The sequence below is a fragment of the Hypoxylon fragiforme genome (assembly GCF_022984875.1).
Source record: "Hypoxylon fragiforme strain CBS 206.31 chromosome Unknown GGS25scaffold_10, whole genome shotgun sequence".
NCBI classification, from domain to species: Eukaryota; Fungi; Ascomycota; class Sordariomycetes; order Xylariales; family Hypoxylaceae; genus Hypoxylon; species Hypoxylon fragiforme.
Window position 1 is genome coordinate 2378999 of NW_026054765.1, and position 22360 is coordinate 2401358.

Genomic DNA, 22360 nt, shown 5'->3' on the forward strand with positions numbered 1-22360 from the left:
TAGCTGCATCGAGGTCCCTGCATGAAACCCCTGAGATAATACTTCGCCATATTTGTGATTGGCGAAAGCCACGATTAGACGCAATGTTTATAATATCCGACAATGGTAAAAGCAAACCATGGATAATATCTCAAATAGAAACCACGAAGGCTACGATGAATCGCGTGCTTCTTGCGTGCTCCAAATTGTCAAAGACACACTCAGAGCGTTGAGGTTGGGGGGTTGCAAGCTACTGCCAGCAAAAGGATTGGTAGAAGAAGCCTGTCTTAACGAGGTAGCCGAAGGCATATTGCTTTCCCTAACTGACTGGCTAACCTAGGTTATACCTTACTCGACGCCTTGGCTCGGGTGGAGGTCAATGATACTCTATCAGCACTTCTCTTAATCAATCTTCTCTACTGACCAAGACTTCAATTTCAATTTCGCCATGACAGTTTAATGGTGTTGACCAATATAATTCACTGACAATAGAAATTCCATTAGTTGCCACAAGCTTACTGTATCAGATTCATACAGGAGCCAAGGCTCAACATGCTAACCTAGCTGCGAAGCATGTGTATACTAGTAGTATCGTGTTTTCGAATGCGTAGTTATTCGGGGATAAGGGGTGAGATTTAAAAAAGACTCAGCGGGATTGTGCTCTTATCTATATATTGAGCCATGGCCTCTGTGATCAGGAAGTGATCACAGTCGTGATAATATCATGCAGTCACTGGTGTTTCTGAATTGTACTTGTACAGGTTGTGTTCGCCTCCGCTCTCTCTACCTAGTAGAGTCTCTACTCATATACATACTACAGTACTAGTAGTAATCTGGATAAAGTGCAGAAAGTACCTGTTAGCTACATATACCCTTGGCATGTAACTAATCAGCACATACACTCTCCCTAGGTGCATGATCTCAGCTATGAGTCCAAGGTGGGGTAGTTATAACTAAACTGTTTATCGATAGTGTATTATTTTAGCTTGTCTTTGATTGGATGACCTCACCATCTGCTCTACACATCAATCACATCAAACATTAAGCTCGGTATTTTAACAATTTTAACAATTTTAACAATTTTAACAATTTTACCCTTTCAACTTATTCTCCTATGCGCTCTTATATACATTCGCTGGGAAAATATCGTTGACAATGACTTAACTGCATGACCAAACGGGTAACTGGTTACAATATATCACCATTTAAATATAACCACATCCGTTGCGTCCGTGCATTTCACTATGATCGCCCGTCGGCTCGCATTGCGCCAGACGTCCCGACTATGTCGCCCCGTCCAACTTAGGAATACAGCTAATTACCAATGGGCAAGATTAGCTAGTACATCTAGTGGAGGTGATGGGCCTGAAGCAAGAAAAGGAGGCCTTGGGAGATTCCTGGGTGGCTTTCTAGTTGCTCTCCTGGCTGGAGGCGCGGTTGTATTGTACTCGAACCAGACAAAGGAGCCACCCAAGACACCCCAAGCAGTAATTGAATATGAAAAGCCTCGCCCAGTCCCCGAGTCAAAGGAAGATAATCGAGACATCATAAGCAGCCAGCATATCCAAGTGAAGAAGAGTTGGGAGAATCCAGGTGTTTATGTTTGGGGCTCTAACTCTGGACGAGTCGCCGCCCCCGACTCTACGGACCCCGTCGTGAAAACCCCGCGGAGGATACCATTTTTTGACGGCAAACTACTCCGAGATCTGAAGTTAGATCGTGATTTTGGTGCTGCTATAACCGAAAATGGTAATCTCGTGCAATGGGGTACGGCTTTCTCGAGTGCAAACCCATCTCCGGCCGAGACGCTAAAGGGCAAGGATCTCGTCAGGATTGAAATATCCCGTGATCGCATCATTGCTCTCGGAAAGAGTGGATCCGTTTACTCTGTCCCAGTATCAGCAGGGGACCAAACGTCTAGCAAGAAGTCCCAGAAATCGTCCTGGTTCTCATTATGGTCCAGTCCAGAGACCGTTAACTATCGGGAGCTAAAGCCACGGGAACTAGGATGGGGTGAGAAAATTAGTGATATTTCTGGTGGTCTAGAGCATGTTCTCCTCCTAACCTCCAAGGGGCGCCTCTTCTCCGCCGCCTCTAGCTCATCTGATTTTCCATCCAAGGGTCAGCTGGGTATACCAGGTTTAACCTGGACGACACGACCGGAAGGACCGTACGATCAACCACACGAAGTCCCCGGCTTGAAGAGATTTAATATCGAACAGATTGCTGCCGGCGACTACCATTCACTAGCCCTTGACAGCGACGGACGCGTCTTTGTCTTTGGTGACAATACCTCTGGCCAACTCGGCTTCGAGGTAGAGCCCCAAATTCCATTCATCGATGCTCCGATCCCGTTACCGTTCAACAAGATATACAGCGGTTCTAGCAAGCAACCTCGTGTGACATCTATTGCTGCTGGTGGGGCAAATTCGTTCTTCACTGTCGATGCGAAGCGAATTGCTGGATTCAAAGATGATGTGGACGCTGTCAAAGACCTGGGGCGAGTAACAGCCGATACATTTGCTTGTGGCTCTGGCATCTGGGGTAGCTTGGGTACGGGCAAGTGGACTCATGTCTCACTTGGTCCTTCCAAGATCAAATCTCTATCGGGCCTCTATGAATGGGACGAGAATACAAATTCGATCATTCCCATCCGCCTAGCAAGATTGAGTGTTGGTAGCACACATACTGCTGCAGTGATGGATAATGTCACTCAGGTGGGCGTATCGAGTAGTACGTCCGATAATGACACGAACTGGGGTGCGGATATCGTATTCTGGGGTGGTAATGAGCATTACCAGTTGGGGACGGGGAAAAGGAACAACCTTGCCATACCGACCTACATTGACCCTCTAGACGGGGGGGAGGCTGACGCGGAGAAGGGAAGAGGTAATGAACATCATCGATTCCAAATCACCCCACGTACGACAGTGAGACTCGGGGAGGGTGGCACAGGCAGAAAAGTTAGCGTTGAGCAACGGGTGGAGTGTGGGCGGTTTGTGACAGCCGTCTACTCTGGGGCATAGGCCCCTTGCCCTTCAAAAGCTCTATAGGAAAAATGCTATGTACTAATTTCTAGGTGTACAATACAATATGGTCGAATACTCGGAATCCGTTAGATGGACTTGGGTACCTCTTGGACTAACGATGGTTGACTTGGAGCATACGGTCCCCCGATCGTTTCGGATCTTTAGATACCCCCCATCTCAATCTATAAAAGTAAATGTATGTTATGTATTCATACCCGATGGTCGCTTTGAAGGCGCGTTATCTTGGATTCTATACTTTCAAGTGTGATTTATTCATTCCACGCTGGTCTATCTGTTGTGTATCAACTCGGCACAAACTTCAACCGAATACAACAAGTCGTGGATGGTGCACGTTTATCAGGTGGATATGTTTTCTATTCTGATCTCATCATACCCGTGCATTTTGACACTTCTGTTAAATGAATGTCACTGTGAAATATGTATGATTCGCTTCATGTAGGTTGATTCCCCGCACAGAACCCCTAAAATCTCAAAGGCCAAAGCACTACATTCATGATTGGCTTTCCCCTTTAACTAGTATAATATCACCCACTACCTACACACTACCTACTTATTAAGGTAAACAATAGAAGAGTGATTAATTTTGAAACGAACATGTAGGAGGTTGCCCCGGCCTAATCATCAGTTTGATCTACAACACATACGCGAGATCGGATCTCTTCCCGACTATCCCGTTTCTGTTGTTTCCCCTCATCTTGTCGGTTCGACCGAGAATTTGTATCGTACTATAAGGAAGTAAATACCTTACCGTGCTTCTATACATACCTTGGTAACTAAAAAGTCCCGTTTTGAATTCTGGAGATTGGATTCTGTGTGCTTTTTTCCCGAATGCTATGTCTCAGACTAAAGTTCATCCAGCTTTCCAGCCCGACTGGAACAATCTCGATATACTTCACAGGGGAACCCTTTCGCCGCGGGCAAACTTCTATGTGTATAACTCTATCAAAGATGCCCTGACGTACGACATAACCAAATCCAACACGCATTGTCTTTCCGGGACCTGGAAATTCAACCTTGCTAAAAACCCCTTTGAAGCTCCAAGAGGGTTCGAGGCTCCGTCTTTCGATACCGCAAAATGGGCCGACATTACCGTGCCCAGCATGTGGCAGCTGAATGGTTACGGCAAGGGTCCTCATTACACCAACGTCAACTTCCCCATTCCTGTAGACCCACCCAATGTACCCCTCGAAGACAACGAGACGGGGTCCTATGTTCGGAGATTCACGGTACCCGATGGTCTCAGGGGCTCCCAGCTCCGGTTGAGATTTGAAGGAGTGGACTCTGCTTTCCATCTGTGGGTCAATGGAAAGGAAATAGGATATCATCAAGGATCACGTAACCCGTCCGAGTTTGACGTTACCGATGCAGTTGATGAGAGCGATGAAAATACTGTCGCCGTTCGTGTCTATCAATACTGCGATGGGACATACATTGAAGACCAGGTGAGCCTTTTCGCGTTAGCCTTTTGGCTGAATTTTGGAAGCCCACGTAGGTACTAGTACCTAATCTTTATTTCCTTTCCTCCATTGGGTATCATATATTCCGTACAATTTTATTAATTCATCAATAGGATCAATGGCGGATGAGTGGAATGTGAGCTTGTCAGTTCTAGTACAACTCTGGCCATGCTAACCTTTGCACTAGTTATCGTGATGTTTATCTTCTTGGATTTCCAGCGAAATCACGCATCGATAACCTCTTTGTCCAGACCAAACTCTGCCCTCAGTATGTTGACGCCAACCTCAAGGTGAGCATTGTCACTACAGGAAATGGGAAGATTAGAGCTCTTCTCTTCGAACCCTCAAAAAGTCAAGTTATCGCTGAAAAAGAGGTAACTTTTCCTGATGGGTCTACTGGAATTTTGCTGCCGATAAGCAACCCCATAAAATGGACGGCGGAGACCCCAGTTCTATATCACCTTGTCGTCTCCGTGAATGATACATATTTCATTGCACATCGGGTAGGCTTTCGGCAGGTGGAGGTCAAAGATGGCCTCATAAAGGTGAATGGGAAACGTATCGTCCTCAAAGGGGCAAATCGGCATGAGCATCATCCCAAGTATGGCCGAGCCGTTCCATTCGAGTTCATGAAGCGGGATCTGATGCTTATGAAAACTCATAATATCAACGCGATCCGAACCTGCCATCAACCGAGTGATGTTCGGCTGTATGACCTTGCCGATGAATTAGGTGTATGCTTGTTCAGTCTCGTTATTGTCTACTGCGTGCTAACACACATAGTTCTGGGTCATGGATGAGGCAGATCTCGAATGCCACGGGTTCGAATCAATATGTGAGCTTGAAATGTGACATGGTGAGCTGGCTTGAATAATACTAATCAAACTACAGGCGATGCCGCGCTGTCCCCTACGGATAGAGCCCTCCCCTTTCGCGAACGGCAGCTCTTGACTCGGGTGGAGGCAGCCAAATGGACGACAGATAACCCTGCCTGGGAGCATGCCTACGTAGACCGCGCCAAGCAACTGGTTTTCCGTGATCAACTTCACCCTTCCGTTATCATTTGGTCTTTAGGAAACGAGGCCTTTTTCGGCCGAAACTTCAAGTCGATGTACAGCTGGATCAAGTCGTACGATGATAGTCGACCCATCCACTACGAGGCTGACATATATGCTGAGACCATGGATATGTATTCCACAATGTACCCGCCGATCGAAACTATCGTGGACTTTGCCCAGGACGACTCCAAGACCAAGCCCCTCGTTCTATGCGAGTTTATCCACGCGATGGGAAACGGCCCGGGGAATATCAAAGAGTACATCGACGCCTTTTACGAGTACCCGAAGCTTCAGGGCGGCTTCGTGTGGGAGTGGGCCAACCACGGCCTTCTGACTACGGATAAGGAGACGGGGGATGAGTTCTACGCGTACGGCGGGGACTTTGGCGATGTGCCAAACGATAGCAATTTCATCATGGACGGGGTGCTGCATTCGGACCATACGCCAACTCCAGGGCTCATAGAATACAAGAAAGGGCTGGAGCCGGTTAAGGTTGTGGCGTACGACCCGGGAAAAGCAACCATTGTGAACCGCTACGATTTCATTACTCTCGACCATCTCGAGTGCAGTTACGTGGTCCTGGACGAAGGGAAGCCGACATCCCAGAGCGGCAACCTCGAAATTCCTCCCGGAATAGAACCGGGGCGCACCGCCGACCTAACCCTCCCGTCCACCGACTTTCGCGGCGAGGGGATCCTACAGCTTTCCTTCCACCAACTCTCCGCCACCCCGTCCCTCTCCGCCGGGTTCGAAGTCGCCTTCGCAGAGATTCCCCTCCGCCCTTCTTCCGCCCCTTACCCCCTCCTCCCCCCTTCCTTCCCACCTGCGACAGACACAAAACTCAGCGTTACCGAGACCCCGACTCTTCTGACAATCACCACCTCCTCTTCGACAGCAAACACAACCTGGACCTTCTCCCCCATCCACGGCAAGCTCCTCTCCTGGACCAGGAACAGCACCGCCATCCTAGCGACAACCGCAGACTCCGGCCCCGAGTTCTCCGCCTTCCGCGCGCGCACCGACAACGATGTGCCGCAGGACGGTCGCGACTGGTGCGAGCGGCTGCTGCACCTCGCGAAGGTGTATACACGGAGCTGTACCTGGGACGCTGTGGAAGCGGGGGAGAGAACCTTCACCATCCACGCCCACCAGCGCTTCGCCCCGCCCGTCCTCTCGTGGGCCATCGATCTACACCTCACGTACACGTTCCACGCCTCAGGCGCACTGTCACTCCGGGCCCAGGGCTCGCCGCGCGGCCAAAACCTCCCGCGCACGCTTCCGCGCATCGGGCTTAGCTTCGAGATGCCGGGCTCGTGGGCCGGTGGCGATCCTTCACTGCCGGCGGCAGCAGTAGCGTGGTACGGCCGCGGCCCCGGCGAGAGCTACGCCGACAAGAAGCTCTCGCAGCGCGCGGGCGTGCACGAAGCCCGCTCGGTGGCGGAGCTCTGGACCGGGTACGAGGTCCCGCAGGAGGGCGGCAACCGCACGGACACGCGGTGGGTGCGGTTTGCGCATGCGGGGGGCGAGGCGCTGACGGTGCAGTTTGTGGATCTGCCGGGGAAGAGGACGCTGTTCGACTTCGCCGCGTCGCATTACCGCGCCAAGGACGTGGAGGCGGCGAGGCACCCCCACGAGCTGCGGAGGAGGAGGACGGAGAATGTGGTGGTGAGGCTGGATAGGCGACATCATGGGCTGGGGAGCGGGTCGTGTGGGCCGAGGACGAGGGATGAGTATGCGCTGTTGGCGGAGGACTTTGAGTTTGAGGTTTTGTTCTCGTAAGGAGGAGGTAGGTGTCTGATTAGCTAGTAGGTACCTACCTTTATGGAGCTGGGCTGGCTACCCCTATTTTCAGGTTGACCTACCTACCTATCTACGATGTCTTGTTGGGAGTAGCATGTTATAGAGCAAATAAGTGTTTTCAAAGATACCGTAACATCAAACCCTAGCCATATAACATCATTGTCCAATCTGGCCATCAAATGCCCTTCTCATCCTATGATCAGTTGTTCTGAAGGGGTTGGTTGGCCGCCTGTCGCATATGCCTTAGATGGCTTGTACTCACCTCTCTCTAACTATGTATAGGTAGCATGATTCAGCTCATATATCGAAGCAGACATACACCAAGTAGGTAGGCATATCTAAATCGTAACGTCTTCAACCAAAGTCCTGGCAGCTGTCGAAACACTCATAAGCGTCTAAGTACCAGGGTATGTACCTATGTACCTAGGTAGTTTACCTAGTACTGCACGCACACACTTACCCACAACAAGTGTCGTTCCTCAGGCAGCCATCCCTAACCTCACCGTCACCCACCCAACTACCTACCCCTAAGTACCTTAGTACCCATACTGTCCCCGAGTAAAACTTATATAGCTCAAAAATGTGATGCCTTGCAACCCCGATCTGATCCAACAGTGTCAATGGCCACTTGGCGCAGTTGTTAAAGACCTGACAGGGCCATGAAAATCCTCCCCGGGTTTTCGTAGGGCAAGGGTTCGATTCCGAGGCATGGCGACAATTTGGCTGGTTGTTCAGGTCAATTGCCTCGGATAGAACCTGCGCCTGAGCTTTTTGTTTTCTGAGTTGTATAAAAAGATGATGGATCAAAAATAAGTCTTGTTTATTTATTGTTAAAACAAGACAGATTCTGATGGAGGGGATTTTGTGAATCCTATTAGATACAACCAACGCCTCCGAGCTGAGCATCATGGCCCATCAGTCCCACGTCGCTTATTTTTTTTCTTCTCCCTTATCCAAAGACGGGGTTTTGCATCTCTGTTGAATATCAATTAATCACTCATATCCGTCTAGGATATCATTTTCCACATTTCTATTCTTCATAAAGTGTTCGAACTCCTTGTCTAGATGTTTTGTTAGCCCGAGTTGCCAGTCAGGATTCAATCGAGATATCAGTTTTGAACCCAACTCACAGCTGATTTTCCCTTCACCATCGACGTTGTTCACGAGCTGGTCAATCTCCACATCAGTGACAGGCTCTCCTAGGCCTGCCATCAGTTGCCGAAATTGACTCTGAGTGATGGAACTGTTGAGCGACGGCTCATATTGTTTCCAAGCTTTGGCATACTCCACCTCGTCATCTGGTGGCGGGTAGGGTTGCCCGGTCATCATTGTGATGAATTCTATTACTGATTAGTCCATGAAATCGCCATGCCCGTTATTGCTACAACAGCCGTGGGAATAACTCATGTTTGTAGATGAGAAAACATGGCGTACCATTGAAATTGATCGTTCCGTCTCCATCCAGGTCAACCTCCCTGATGATTTGCGCTACTTCCTCTTCTGTCGGTGCCTTTCCTGGGCTATGGGACATCACCTTGGCAAATTCCTCGACGCTAATGTTGCCTAGCAACCTCGTTAGCATGAGATATCAGCGCCAGTCACTATGTTGGTCTACAAACCGCCTTTGTCGGTGTCCTGTGATTGTTAGTCTGATCTTCGGAATACTTGTGAAAAGGAAGGCCTGAATTACTTACATATGAGTCGAAAAGCTCTTTGAAGACCTGGATCTCCTCTGGTGACAAGTTTCTGGCCTATTCTTTGGAGTTAGCCACTACTATTCTGTTTATTGACGAGATCAAAATATTTACCATGTTGGGTATTCTGATTAGTTTATGATGTTGTTCCAAAATGAGTGATTTAATGTGACAATATGACTGTGAATTGGTCTACGAGTTGAAATAATAAATATAAAGTGTTGTGAAGGCTGTATTGTATGTAAGGGAGTCGACAGCCTCAATATATGCACAACGCTCGGACTTTGCTAACTTTTATGAAACATAACATAACTCCTGTTCCAAACAACGAGTCTTTCGTAAACTGCATGATCGGCGCAGGCATAGCAGCAGCCCCGTTATACAAGTAACCTATGCAGCCGCCATGTCGTAAATCCATGGTGGATCCACAACTGCCTATGCCCTTAACTGCATAACTAAGTGATATAACTAGGTTAGGTTAGTTCGGAATAGAACTGATGAGTATTTATATTGAAAAGCTTGGCATTACTACTGAACTGCTAGAACGGAACGGGAAAAGAATCAATAAGGGCCTCTACTCTGTATGAAAGTATCACGTGGACACCCTGAGCGAATACAGGAATTTTGGGTCAATACGGTGGGTATTCTTTATTGACGAAGAGTACTGTAGGTAGGCGAAAGCTCGAGCCCTTAAGTGTGACAGTTATATTAGGCGGCCTAATAACTCCGATTCGGCAATACTATGTTTTACAAAATATCATTTCAACTGCTTTAGTACCTGAATGGATTGCTGGCACGCACTTTGCTAGCAGATATCACGTGATACCCCTTAATGCGACCACACACGCTTACACAACATCTATGAATAATTTGACCAACAACATTGACAAACTCTTAAAACATGGATCGTTTGAATCGTGTTTTCCAACTTTCAAATTATTTAGTCCAGCATAAACTCTACTCTTGACACAGGGTTTTTCATAGAGCGCGAATGTGATGTCCATACCTGTCTGGCTAATTCTGGTATTACTGCTATAAATGTCTTATGATTGTGTCAAATTTAAGCCTTGTGCCACGCGAGCGTGAGCTTGAAACGATTGACTTGTCTTGACTAAGGTAGGTACATAGCTTTAGCCCTTATAATTGAATTGGTACATACGGCTATAGAATTTATTTGGCTCTCCACGACCAAAATAGCATGTACATGTATTACTACAGCAGCAATATTCGGTACCTACGTGGGGTAGCACGACAGCACCTCCATGGTCTCTATATCTGTTTAATCATCGTGTGGGGTTTAAAATCTTGATTATAAGATCTTAAAAACTCCATTTCTCCTGGTTCTGAGCGAGACCTCTTGGTGTAGTTTATGCTTTGGCCAATTTGAGCACCCAATATGGTTTATCTCAGAGATATCGTTACTAAGGCGGTTCTTTTCTTCCGTCAATCCGACTCGATTCCGTCGTCCTGCTTTACTATGTGCAGTGAGTCATTTAACCTATGATTGTTACGAAATATAGTGGCAGAAGTCAAGTCGCTCACATGAATTAGACAATGGATACATTGAAGCACAAAGGGTTGGAAACACGCCGGAATTATGCGCCACAAATTCAACCTTTGAATTCTATTATTCGCAATGTGTAGATTGCACTCGATCTTACAATGCCAGCTCAGCAGATCTTTCTATATTCGCCCAATTCATGGATTACTGTCAAATCGAAGGTTCCGACGTTCCTTCCGGAGGTATCGCATCTGCCGCAGGTATCGAACCTGCTGCAACTATATCAACAAATACCCAGTCTCACACTTATTATTCTATAGAGCCAACAGTCCTGATAAGGTATGATACAACTTATAATTACGTTACATTCAGAGGTCATTACGCCTCTTACTAGATATCTATTCAAAGAAGCTAACTAACTTGTCAATAGTATATTGCAGCTTAACCCCTTCGATTATCTCATAAGATGTTGACCCCACTATAGAAACAGTCACGACTGATAGATTTACAACAACATGGTCATTTACGACAATGATCACATTGTACGCGCCAATTCCCGCGACGGCCGTGGTTGAAATCACAACCTCTGAAAATGGAGGACTCACAACCTTTACCTTTACGACGACGTACTCTCAGCTACCAGGAGGCCCCCCAGAGATGATAATGGCTGAGACTATAACGTCCGAGACTAGAACGTCCGAGACTAGAACGGCCGAGACAAGAACGAGCGAGACTTTCGACTGTAGGTATCATGTACACCATCTTACCAAGATGAGTCCCAGAATTCATCATAGTTGTAGATACTCCCTGCTAAGTACTCTATAGCGACACCAATACACCCAACGAAGGACCAGGGACAAGATCAGGCCTGGATCGCCGTGCCCATCGTCGGCAGTATCGGCGGAGTAGCACTCATTGTTTCAGCATGGTTCATGCTCTGGCGTTATGGGCGGAAGCAGCGCGCAGCAGCACTGCTAAACCACGAGCTGCACGGAGAATCTGCGATTAAGTCGGAACTGGAAGCCCCCAATCGCCCACAAGAACTTGAAGTTGGAAACCTCGGGCTAAAAGCAGTTTACTGGCATAAGCCATATGAGCTAGAGGGTAATGGGCTGTCAATGGACCCAAAGTCTGGTCTGTAGACGAGATAATAGTCTGAGTGTTGAGCCTAAGCGTTGGGTGGTGCTGAATCGTGAAAGTGTAATTTGGTAGTGTACTAGGTATAGTTCCACGGCTGGCAGACAGGTTCTGGAATCTTGTTTCTATAATACATAATTTGTAACAAATAGTTATATCTAGGTACCTAACGTGACGTTCCATAAAAAGGAGGAAAACGACATAGAGTACCGGAAGACTTTTGGTCAATTCAGCATTCACGGTGGGAATAAATCTATTTAAAAGGTGTCAAATCCAGGCAATGCTCAGAAAGTAGTGGGGAGCCTCGAGGTCCATAATGATTTGAAGTTCTCCATAAGCTTAGCGACCTTGGACGGTGCATGGTCGCGGCTCTCGAGCCCGGCAATTAATAGATCGTGCAGGGCTAGACGTGGAGAGTAGAGATCCGAGATTGATTCGAATCGACACAAGTATAAAATCCCATGATGTCGGGTTACATCACGCCTTGTAACCTCTCCTCGCGTCGCCCCTGTATGGACGCCCAATTAGCCGAATGGTTAAGCTTGAATATCCACTGCCGCTTGGCGGTGCTAGGCCATATCCTGGAATAGTATAATAAAAAAAATTATAACAGAAGATATCATGCCCCTTGAACTTTCCCAATTCTCTATACACCGCACATTTGAGTATCTGTACGCAACGTGAAACCGAAACTAACATCACGATGCTTAAATTTACGCTTTTCAGCCTTTTAACTGGGCTGCTAGCGTCTTCGACAACGCATGCGGCGTTGACTCAGGTAGCTGACTGGGGCGAGAACCCAACTAATCTACAGATGGCGGTCTACCTACCCGCCAAGTTGGCCGAAAAGCCAGCAATCATTCTTGCTGTAAGGGGAACCGTATCTCTACTTTGACCAAGATGATAACACGAATAGTTGCATTACTGCGGAGGCACGGGACAGGCATACTATCAAGTAGCCAACTACGACGAATTTGCCGACGCACAGGGATTCATCGTCGTCTACCCCACTACCGATAAAGACAGCCACTGTTGGGTAAGTCTGGCCATGAAATACGAAAAGATGTACATATGCCTACAAGACGCATTGACTAAACGAGAGACGTAACAGGATGTGGCCTCCGAAAAGAGTCTCACCAACAACGGAGGGGGCGACAGCACCGGACTAGTCAACATGGTGAAATACCTGATCGAAAAATACAACGCCGACCCCACCAAGGTCTTCGCGACGGGCTCGTCGTCCGGCTGCATGATGACGAACGTGCTGCTGGCCGCGTACCCGGACGTCTTCGCCGCCGGATCCTGCTACTCGGGCGTCGCGGCGGGGTGTCTCGCCGGGTCCCCCGGCTCCAGCCCGCAGAGCGCGGACCCCAGATGCGCGAGCGGGCAGAACGTCAAGACCGGCGCGGAGTGGGCGGAGCTGGCCAGGGGCATGTACCCGGGCTTCGCGGGGCCCTACCCGCGCATGCAGACGTTCCACGGCACGGCGGATCATTTTGTGGAGTACCTGAACCTGGCCGAGGAGCTGAAGGAGTGGTCGGCGCTGCTCGGGGTCGAGTTCAACAAGAACGTCACGGACACGCCCCAGGCGGGGTACACCCAGATGGTGTACGGCGATGGCTCGAAGCTGGTTGGATACTCGGCGCAGGGCGTGGGACACACCGTTCCTGTGCACCCCCAGCTTGACATCGAATGGTTTGGTCTGGTATAGGAAGTAGGGTGCATATTGACGTTACCTACCTGGTACATATGAATGCTAATAAGCTAATAAGAAACCTCAATTCTTCCAGAATTACGAATACTACTGGATAAATGAGAATTACTGAAGGGAAAGAAAATAAATTCGTATTCGTGAAAGTGAAGCTCGACTTAGGTACCTAGCACCAAGTACCTATTACCTATTAGTGCGCAGCATTAGCCCCCTTTTAAGGGGCTAAAAATGCACCAAAAAAAAAAAAGAAAAAAAAACATACAACACCAGGGATTCGCTGGTCGTCACCGACCCAACTACTGATCTGGCGGTATTCGGCTTATCTATGGGAGAGCGGACGGGATCCCGAGTTTTCCGAATCCTATGGTCGTATGTGAAAGATTGTGGTCTTGTTCAAGCTTATAGACCTAACCTCTGTAGGTAGCACCAAGTTGGAGAAATTGGAGAAGTTCGAAGTTATCGACCCTTTAATCTAGATGCTTCTGTATCTGCATTAATATGCGCATACAAGGTAAGTCTCCAGATACTAGGTACCTAGGCACCTGTGTGCTGACATAACACCTACATCAACGCATCATTTACATCATTTACATCATCCTGTCACCGTTTCCTTATTGCTGGCTTCGACATGCAACATAATGTAGTATGCATACACTGATAACTAATACTTCCATGGGACCATATAATCGCAAGAAAGAGAAGGAACCGAGGTCAAGTTCCTCTGCTGCCATTGCTTATAATGGCTAGCCCGGCAAAGAAGCGGAAGCTAAACGGTGGCAGTAGCAACAGCAGCAGCTCGAAACCGTCAGCTTTGCCTTCTAGGGGTTTGGAATACTTCTTTTCGAAGCAAAGCAAAAACAATGAAACCAATAATAAGGGACAGGAGGACCATGAGATCACAGATGAAGAACTCGCCCGAAAGCTCCAGGCCGAGTGGGACAAGGAAGCTGAGAATGCGGGACGAGCCTCCGGAACGCCGGTAGCTTCGGGAACTACCGGGATTACCGATGCTCCGAATATTGAAGAACCTTCCAATATATCCCAAAAATCTCCAGATATCGTATCGGAGACCAAAAGGATAGAAAGTAAAGGAAAAGGCACCTTGTCGCTGCAGTCCGTCTCGGCTTCCGCAGACACCATTTCCGAGAATATACCCTTTGATGAAAGTCCCTTGACGTTCGATCCCGCCAAGTACGTTCCGAAGCTTCAAGAGCACTGGACGAGTGAAGGTGGGCATGCATCATATGCACTTCTCACCCGATGCTTCGTGCTCGTTAATGGCACCTCCAGTCGGATCAAAATAGTGGATACCTTGGTCAACTGTCTCCGTGTTCTCATAGAAGGGGACCCCGAGAGCTTACTACCAGCAGTAAGACCGCCTCTTCCCCTGATTTTAAACACAGGGGGTGGGTATGTTAACCGCTTTGATAGGTCTGGCTTGCTACCAATTCAATCTCGCCCCCGTATATATCACTAGAGCTTGGTTTAGGCGGCTCAGCCATCTCTAAAGCACTGAAAAACGTTTGCGGCCTAGATGGCCGATCCTTAAAGGCGATCTACGATAAATATGGCGACGCAGGTGATGTCGCCTTCGAGGCGAAGAAAAAGCAAAGCTTCACTTTACGAAAGCCTAAACCTCTAACCATCAAGGGCGTTTACCAATCACTCGTCAAGGTAGCCAACAGTCAAGGCCAGGGTAGTGCAGAGGTAAAGCAACGCATTGTGGATAGACTACTCCAAGATGCCCGCGGTGGCGAGGAGAGCCGATACATCGTTCGTACGCTATGCCAACACCTTCGTATTGGCGCAGTCAAGACCACGATGCTGATTGCTCTATCGCGTGCCTTTCTCCTTTCGCGACCCCCTGGAGCAAACTTTCCCCTGAAATCAATCGATGAGCTCAGAGCATTGAAGAAGGAAGAGCTTGCCGAGGTATGGTCTAGGGCCGAAGAGATAGTCAAAGCCTGTTTCGCGAGGCGGCCTAACTACGATGATCTAATCCCGACTATGCTGGAGATTGGAGTGTGCAAAGAGTTGCTGATAAGGTGTAACTTGACTCTACATATACCCCTGCGGCCGATGCTGGGGAGCATTACGAGAGATTTGTCGGAAATGCTCACAAAGCTGCAAGGAAGAGACTTCGCGTGCGAATTCAAATATGACGGGCAGCGGGCGCAAGTCCACTGCGACGAGAAGGGCAAAGTATCGATCTTCTCGCGACATTTAGAAGTCATGACAGATAAATATCCCGATCTAGTGGAACTCGTACCTAAGATTCGAGGCGAAAACGTCAGTAGCTTCATCATGGAGGGGGAAGTCGTTGCGGTGGACCGGCAAACGGGGGAGTTGAAGAATTTCCAGACTCTCACGAACCGTGCCCGTAAGGACGTCGCGATAGGCAGCATCACCATTGATGTGTGCTTATTCTCCTTCGATCTCATGTATCTCAATGGCCAGCCGCTACTTGATCGACCATTTCGCGAGCGGAGGTCGTTACTGCGGTCTCTCTTTACGGAAATACCTCACCACTTTACGTGGGTCAAGAGCCTCGACGCCACATCCCAGGACTCTGAGGCCGTGTTGGATTTCTTCAAACTCGCTACAGATACCAAGTGCGAGGGCATCATGGTCAAAATCCTCGACAACCTACCCGACCTTCCGCCCCCTAGAGAAGACGTAGAAGATCCCAATAGGACCGCTCCAAATATCGAAGAAAGCGAGCTCCTAACCCAGCCCACCAAATCCAAGGGCAAGAAAGGAAAAAAAGGAAAGACCAAAGCCGCAACAGAGCACGACAACGGGGAAGAAAAGCCGAAACCTTCGTCGCGACGCAAACCCCTCCTTGCCACCTACGAGCCAGACAAGCGCCTCGACTCCTGGCTCAAGGTGAAGAAGGACTACAGCAGCTCGTTTGACACCCTGGACCTGGTGCCCGTCGCGGGGTGGCACGGCCAGGGCCGCAAAGCCAAGTTCTGGTCGCCGATTCTACTGGCTGTGCGCAACGACGCCACGGGCTCCCTCGAGGCCGTCTGCAAGTGTATATCTGGGTTCACGGACGCGTTCTACAAAGCCAATAAGGCCTTTTACGATGACGGGTCTGGCGAAGGAGAGCGGGATGGTTCAGGCAGCCCACAAGTACAGGAAGTCATCGAGGAAAACACCAACACCAACAGCAAGAAAAACAAAAACACCCGCAAATCCCAACCCAGCTTCATAGAGTACTCTGGCCCCCAGCCAGACGTCTGGTTCGAGCCGCAGGAGGTCTGGGAGATGGCCTTCGCCGACGTCACGCTCTCGCCCACGTACACGGCGGCCGTCGGGCTCGTGAGCCAGGAGCGCGGGCTCAGCCTGCGGTTCCCGCGGTTCCTGAGGAGGCGCGAGGACAAGGGGATAGAGGAGGCTAGCACGAGCGAGTTTTTGGCGGCGCTGTTTAGGAAGCAGGATGCTAGGGTGGTGGATGCGTCGGTTCAAGACAAGGAGGATGAAGGGGATGAGGGAGAGGGAGAGGGAGAGGGGGAGGGGGAGGGGGAAGAGGAGGAGGAATTATGAGTGGAAGCTCTTTTTTTCAATTTGAACGAGGGATAGTACGCGATTGTATAATACATGTACGTATAGATACCTACTTTGCATATCTTGTAGGTGTATATCCTAGTACTATATACCTAGGTAGTGAGTGGCTACGTACTACCTACTCGGATATGGACTTCAGCTCATCAATTATGCGAAGGAATGTCCAGGTTCTGATTTACTCTTTCCACGCTTTATACACGATCCTAGCCCCATACTTCTCGCCCTTTTTAAGCACCACCTGGCTCCTCCAATCATCGACATTGATGGCATTTACAAACCTACTGGGCTCCACACAGAAGCCACTCCGTGATCCACGAGCCGGGGCCCCGCCCACGGCCGGCACGTCGATCCACTTTCCAGTGTAGAACTGGAAGGCGGGCTCCGTGCTGAGAACCTCCAGATGGACCTTGCTCTCCGGGTGGTGAGCTGAGACGAGTTTGGTAAGAGCCAGACTTCGGGTGTCTAATGGTACGGAGCTGGGAGATGCGGAAGGGTCGACGATGAAACAGTCGTCGAAATTCGGCTCTTCTGTGCCGAGGGTAAAGGGCGTGGTGGTGGCGACTTTGGAGTAGGCGGTTGGGCCGGCGGTGGGGATTCCCCATTCGTTCAGAGGGAGATAGGAATTGGTGCTGAGTTGGACTACCGTTCCATCAATAGTTGGCTTGCCCGAAAGGTTGAAATACCTATGAATACAAGGTTAGCTTTTTGAACACTCTCTCGCTTGGGTCCGCATTAACGCGGGTTGCCGTACGAGTGGTTCGTCATGTTTATGACGGTCTCTTCTGCGCCCCCAACTAGCTCCGCTTCGTATTCTTGACTCAGGACAGTGACATCCTTCCCATTCTCGGTAATCTTGCCAGCTGTGTAGAAGACCTTGACGAGAATCTCGCCAGGGAACCCTTCGTCTCTATCCTCACTGGTCAACGAAAACTCTACAGTCTCTCCACCTTTAAGTTCGCCTTCGATACCAGGGACGGCCTTGCGCACGCCAACGGGGGTTGGCCCCTTCCAAACTCGTTTGCCCCAGCCGACGTTCCCGCCGTGTAGGGTATTGGGACCATTGTTAGCAACGAAGCTATAAGATTTGCCCCCGTTGATGGAGATTTTAGCGTCCGAGATCCGGTTTGCGACCCGGCCGATAGTAGCGCCAAAATGGGGGCTGTTGTGCTCAGCGTAGAGATCCTGACTCGGGAAGCCTTGCACAATGTCAATGCCCCCAACTTTGAAAGATTGGATAATTGCACCCAAAGGGAGAAACGAGATTTCGTCAGCCATGGTGTTTTAATGGCAATATAAGTACCTATGTGTTTCTTCACTCAGTACTGATGCTGATGCTATTGCGATTCTAGCGTGGCGGGTGAGAGTAAAGAGTATAAAGTCTGTGTTTGCTAGATTCAAGGCGGGACGGTAGGTAGATAAGGAAGAGGAATTAGGGTTCTCGGCATCAATTGCGCGAGCATTGGTATTCAGGCTATTATAACAAAGTTCGTGAGACAGGTGACTGAAAAATATGTACCTGGGGTACAGGAAACTGGATGTATACATATAAAGTGCTATGTAAGGGTAAGGAATAGGGGTACCACATAGTATGTACTAGACAAGGAAGGATGGTGAGGTAAAGTGTATCGTGAGATGGTGGGGTAACACGGCGGTGCGGGGTATTCCGGTCGGTATACCTTAGTACTCTGATCGGTGTCATTCCGCCGAAGTAGACGCGATGCGATGCGATGCGATGCGATCCAATGCGATTCATTCTGTATTTTTCTTTATCCCATCTTGTTTTGGCCATTAACGTTACCCTAGGTACATATGCACATCTATTTGGTACATAGTCATACATATGTATGTAATGCCGATATTATCTACATTAGGTACATGTCCATAATAGGCAAACATCATCAATGAGAACATTGCCCAGGTGAAGTTGAAGGAGTTTACCTAGGATCTAACGAACCGGATCTGTGGTGCTTGGCCGGATTAGGTGCCGACAACCTAAGGTTAACATTGAAATATGAGTTAGTGCTTGAATGACTACATTGATGGTCCTTGATGTCCTATGGTTGATATTTTAAGCATGATTTTGAAGAGTCGAGGTTGTGGGCAGTACTGAGGGCATTAGAGGGTACATATATGTATAAATTTAGGTACTTTAATGTTAAGTGTCCCAAATTCCCAATAGCTTGGATGGAATATTGAAGTATTGGACTGAATTTGGACATATATAAAACCGATAAGGGCCAGCCGGCTTCTTATCAAACTTTGAAGCTACAGCTACATACCTAAGGTTACGTAGGCTGCGGTAGGCATGTAAGCTAAAGCACTTGTCGTCCAAGTAGAGAACCTTGGTATATCCCCGGGACCAATCACTGACCAATCGTTATCCCAGCCCTATGACAACTCATTTCTTATTAGGCAAGCAAGCATGAGCCGGCATAACCAAGCAACCAAGCAACCAAGCAACCAAGCAACCAAGTAACCAAGTAACTTTTGCACCTTCAAATCACATTGAATGTTCCCTCCATGTTTCTTGCCGCGCAATTGAACGCAGTACCAAGTAACGTACAACATTGAAAGTGCTCAAATGGTACTGCCCACGTGGAGGTACCTGCCTATGGACTAACTAATGTTTTCAGTGCAAGTGCCATCTTCAGATGACAGCTATGGTCACTTCAAGTTTAGGATAACCGACGTGTTCAGCTAACTTTGTTAGTCGACTCACCAACTTTGACTTCTAATTCACCTGGCCACACTCGGACGTTTTATTGTAATTCATTGTTATAATTCACAGCAACACAACACAAAGCAATCAAAAAATAAAAAATAAAAAGTATACGGCTTATCTTGGTCTCAACATCGCAAGCAGCACAGCACGCACGGCATACATCCCGCTCTTGTCTTGTTATCGTCAACATAACTACCCACCTAACCTGATACCTACCTTACTAGGTTAGGTATATCAACATCAAAAATATTCGTCATATGGAAAGTCAGATCCAAGATCAGATCAAATATTTCCTGATCCAATTTCTCGTTCCTTGGGCCTTGTTATCAAGGAAAAAATACCGCCTAATAACCTAATTATCTCGACCCATTCATTCATATCTCCAACTATGACTGGATCCCCCACACTAAAGGCTACGCCCAAGCGGAAGCGCGATGATGTAACCAACGAGCACCGCAATATCGACTATGCTCTAAGTTCATTTCAGCTACCCAAGTCTACCTTTTCATTTCAACCTCCGACCCTTAAACCTGTCGAAAGAAGTCACGATAATCCTCTTGAGGATGGTAATAGTAGCCCTCGAACCAGGGTTGCTCAGAAATTCCAAGACCTTGCCCTTGGAAGTGGGGGCGGGGTAACCCACAACGACAAGGCCGATGCCTCTCGGGGGTTTATTCTTATGGGATCAGAGCCTGATGGGGCTAAATCCCAACGTACATCCGACGACCTGAGATTTTCACCAGAAGTGTCCATCTTCGATTTTGATGGCGGAAATGCAAGCAGTACTGCTGCTGAAGAAATGGAGCTTGACGATGCTGACAGTGCATCACGCAAACGTGTTAAATTGCCCGACAAGCCAGACACTGCGGAAATAGTCCCAAATGTAGAGGCCAACACAACTGGCCTCAAGTTCGGCCAATCTGATTTGCCTCATCGTTTCGCACCCCAGACAGCAGTAGATCCTGCTTTCATGAAGATAACGAAGAATGAAGGTTCTGGCCGCTTGCAGAAGTCGTACCCATCCATCAACCGGCTCTCGGCATCCAAATCACGTAGCCGGAAACGAGCAGGAACCCCACCTTTAACCAAACAGAGGACACCAGAGTCCTCGGCCGAAGAAGCTTCTATTATTATAGATCCTGTACGCGCTGCGCTTACCTGGCATGAAGACGAAATTACAGTCTACGACCCTGAGGACAAGGATGATGACGGCACTGGTATCAACGGTATCGGATTCAGACCGACTCCTGCTATTGCATATGCCCGAGCGCAGAAGCGACGGCAACAGCTCGCCAACTACAGAAAGCGCGAGGAGAGTGAAGCTAGAGCAAGACGAAACCAACGGCGCCGACAAGAGGTCAGCGCCAATACGGAAATGGAGAGTAGTCACTCTATGGTACGAGTGCATTTCTCGGATGCAGAGCCGGCTACTGTAGTCATGACTTGATACCCGCGCTGTCTCGCAACCCCACTTTGAATGCGATCATTTGTGGCACAAGGCGTTGATAGTATACGATTGCTTGGTAACCGCTATGGTTGAGGTGGATGATCGGCCTTTGTTAATTTACTTTGTTTCGGTCTTTTATTAATTTCGCTTTTTAAAAAAAATACCAACTTCATCTCAATGTATGCTACTGCTAGAGATCAAACATTGCAGAGATCAATGCTGTATAAGGCGTCAATGGTTACAAGGAGTAAGGAATGGGATATTGGACACACGGGTAGGACAACATACCCCTAGAGATTCTTTTATTATACAGCAGTAGCAACTATGGCCCTCCCCATCACTCATAATTGGGACGGAGTTCACCATAATTTATACCAACTTTTCTTTGTAGCAGCATCTTCTTGTCTTGCCCTCTCTTCTGCTGCCTCTTTTCTTAACCTTGCTGCTTCGGTAGCCTGTGCCTTCTTTTCGGCCTGTTTCTTGTCGATAATCTCAACTACGCGCGCCATGGCTGCGCGCTCATTGTTACGCTGTGCTCGGCAATATTCCCATTGGAGTATGGAGCCTAGGAAGAATGCGCCAAACGCCCAATTTGTTGCTCTAGGTATTCGCCCTAAAGAATAGTAATTAACAAACGGTGAATGCAAGGGGTTCGTGGGGAAAATGCCTGTATACCTCCCACGACATATCGAACCATGCCAGTGACTGCACCAGCTCCAATGCCAGTCATAAGACCTTGACGCGCGCATGGCATTTTGTGAACGCCGAAGAAGTCATCGGCTTTTATGGACTGTAACCCCTCTGTTAAGGTAGGCTGCGGCACACGCTCCTGATCGCTGGCAGGTTTATCTCCTTGGCCTTCGGGCTTTGCACCGGGAAATATTTCGTAGATCTGGGGTTTTTTGACATGAGCCGGAGGTGCTGTAGCTCCCGGCGGGGGGCCACGCACTTTGGGTGGTTCGTTGTCGTCTTGGGCCATTTGCTATAAAAAGGGACTTTTGTGAAACACAGATTGGGGGGGGGAGGCGCAATTATACAACCCAAGGTTAGGTGGCATAGGTAATGAATGTCGCTATGGAATGCATCATAAGTTCGATTTTGTACCTCACTACACAATTTGGAGCTATGACGGTGTTGTGCAGATATGAATATTCAGTTAACAGAGTGGTATTTAATTGAATGGGCTTATGTATTTATTGGAGCACTTTAACAAGAACGCGACTAAAAAAAAAGA

General features: G+C 48.5%; 9 protein-coding genes across 9 annotated transcripts; 6 read left to right on the forward strand and 3 right to left on the reverse strand.

Annotated features, from left to right (window-relative positions):
* The first annotated feature begins 1002 nt into the window (after positions 1-1002).
* Positions 1003-3689, forward strand: GGS25DRAFT_511875 (RCC1/BLIP-II). Its single transcript, XM_049262749.1, has 2 exons — positions 1003-3464; positions 3630-3689. The coding sequence occupies exon 1, from the start codon at positions 1224-1226 to the stop codon at positions 3003-3005; it is 1782 nt and encodes a 593-aa protein (XP_049112625.1). The 5' UTR covers positions 1003-1223; the 3' UTR covers positions 3006-3464; positions 3630-3689.
* GGS25DRAFT_98740 (glycoside hydrolase family 2 protein) lies at positions 3528-7684 on the forward strand. Its single transcript, XM_049266197.1, has 5 exons — positions 3528-4471; positions 4600-4622; positions 4674-5220; positions 5270-5321; positions 5378-7684. Exons 1-5 carry the CDS (start codon positions 3863-3865, stop codon positions 7321-7323), a joined length of 3177 nt encoding a protein of 1058 aa, XP_049112626.1. The 5' UTR covers positions 3528-3862; the 3' UTR covers positions 7324-7684.
* A 653-nt stretch (positions 7685-8337) lies between these two features.
* Positions 8338-9456, reverse strand: GGS25DRAFT_526599 (uncharacterized protein; the record flags this gene model as incomplete). The annotated part of the gene is made up of 6 exons (XM_049265018.1): positions 8338-8405; positions 8475-8684; positions 8779-8907; positions 8964-8979; positions 9039-9095; positions 9331-9456. The coding sequence occupies 6 exons, from the start codon at positions 9454-9456 to the stop codon at positions 8338-8340; spliced, it is 606 nt and encodes a 201-aa protein (XP_049112627.1).
* A 1614-nt stretch (positions 9457-11070) lies between these two features.
* Positions 11071-11681, forward strand: GGS25DRAFT_526600 (uncharacterized protein; the record flags this gene model as incomplete). Its single annotated transcript, XM_049265019.1, has 2 exons — positions 11071-11281; positions 11365-11681. The coding sequence occupies 2 exons, from the start codon at positions 11071-11073 to the stop codon at positions 11679-11681; spliced, it is 528 nt and encodes a 175-aa protein (XP_049112628.1).
* A 653-nt stretch (positions 11682-12334) lies between these two features.
* Positions 12335-13771, forward strand: GGS25DRAFT_528689 (carbohydrate esterase family 1 protein). The gene is made up of 3 exons (XM_049265209.1): positions 12335-12544; positions 12593-12712; positions 12788-13771. Exons 1-3 carry the CDS (start codon positions 12380-12382, stop codon positions 13385-13387), a joined length of 885 nt encoding a protein of 294 aa, XP_049112629.1. The 5' UTR covers positions 12335-12379; the 3' UTR covers positions 13388-13771.
* Positions 13772-13954: 183 nt separating this feature from the next.
* GGS25DRAFT_511888 (ATP-dependent DNA ligase) lies at positions 13955-16972 on the forward strand. The gene is made up of 2 exons (XM_049262750.1): positions 13955-14756; positions 14819-16972. The coding sequence occupies exons 1-2, from the start codon at positions 14127-14129 to the stop codon at positions 16934-16936; spliced, it is 2748 nt and encodes a 915-aa protein (XP_049112630.1). The 5' UTR covers positions 13955-14126; the 3' UTR covers positions 16937-16972.
* Positions 16973-17034: 62 nt separating this feature from the next.
* GGS25DRAFT_98873 (aldose 1-epimerase) lies at positions 17035-18388 on the reverse strand. Its single transcript, XM_049266200.1, has 2 exons — positions 17709-18388; positions 17035-17640 (listed from the first exon to the last, which is right to left on the reverse strand). Exons 1-2 carry the CDS (start codon positions 18230-18232, stop codon positions 17133-17135), a joined length of 1032 nt encoding a protein of 343 aa, XP_049112631.1. The 5' UTR covers positions 18233-18388; the 3' UTR covers positions 17035-17132.
* Positions 18389-19796: 1408 nt separating this feature from the next.
* On the forward strand, positions 19797-21433 carry GGS25DRAFT_98840 (uncharacterized protein). The gene has a single exon (XM_049266199.1). It carries the CDS (start codon positions 20068-20070, stop codon positions 21124-21126), a length of 1059 nt encoding a protein of 352 aa, XP_049112632.1. The 5' UTR covers positions 19797-20067; the 3' UTR covers positions 21127-21433.
* Positions 21306-22249, reverse strand: GGS25DRAFT_98827 (uncharacterized protein). The gene is made up of 2 exons (XM_049266198.1): positions 21802-22249; positions 21306-21739 (listed from the first exon to the last, which is right to left on the reverse strand). Exons 1-2 carry the CDS (start codon positions 22103-22105, stop codon positions 21486-21488), a joined length of 558 nt encoding a protein of 185 aa, XP_049112633.1. The 5' UTR covers positions 22106-22249; the 3' UTR covers positions 21306-21485.
* Between the last annotated feature and the right edge of the window lie 111 nt (positions 22250-22360).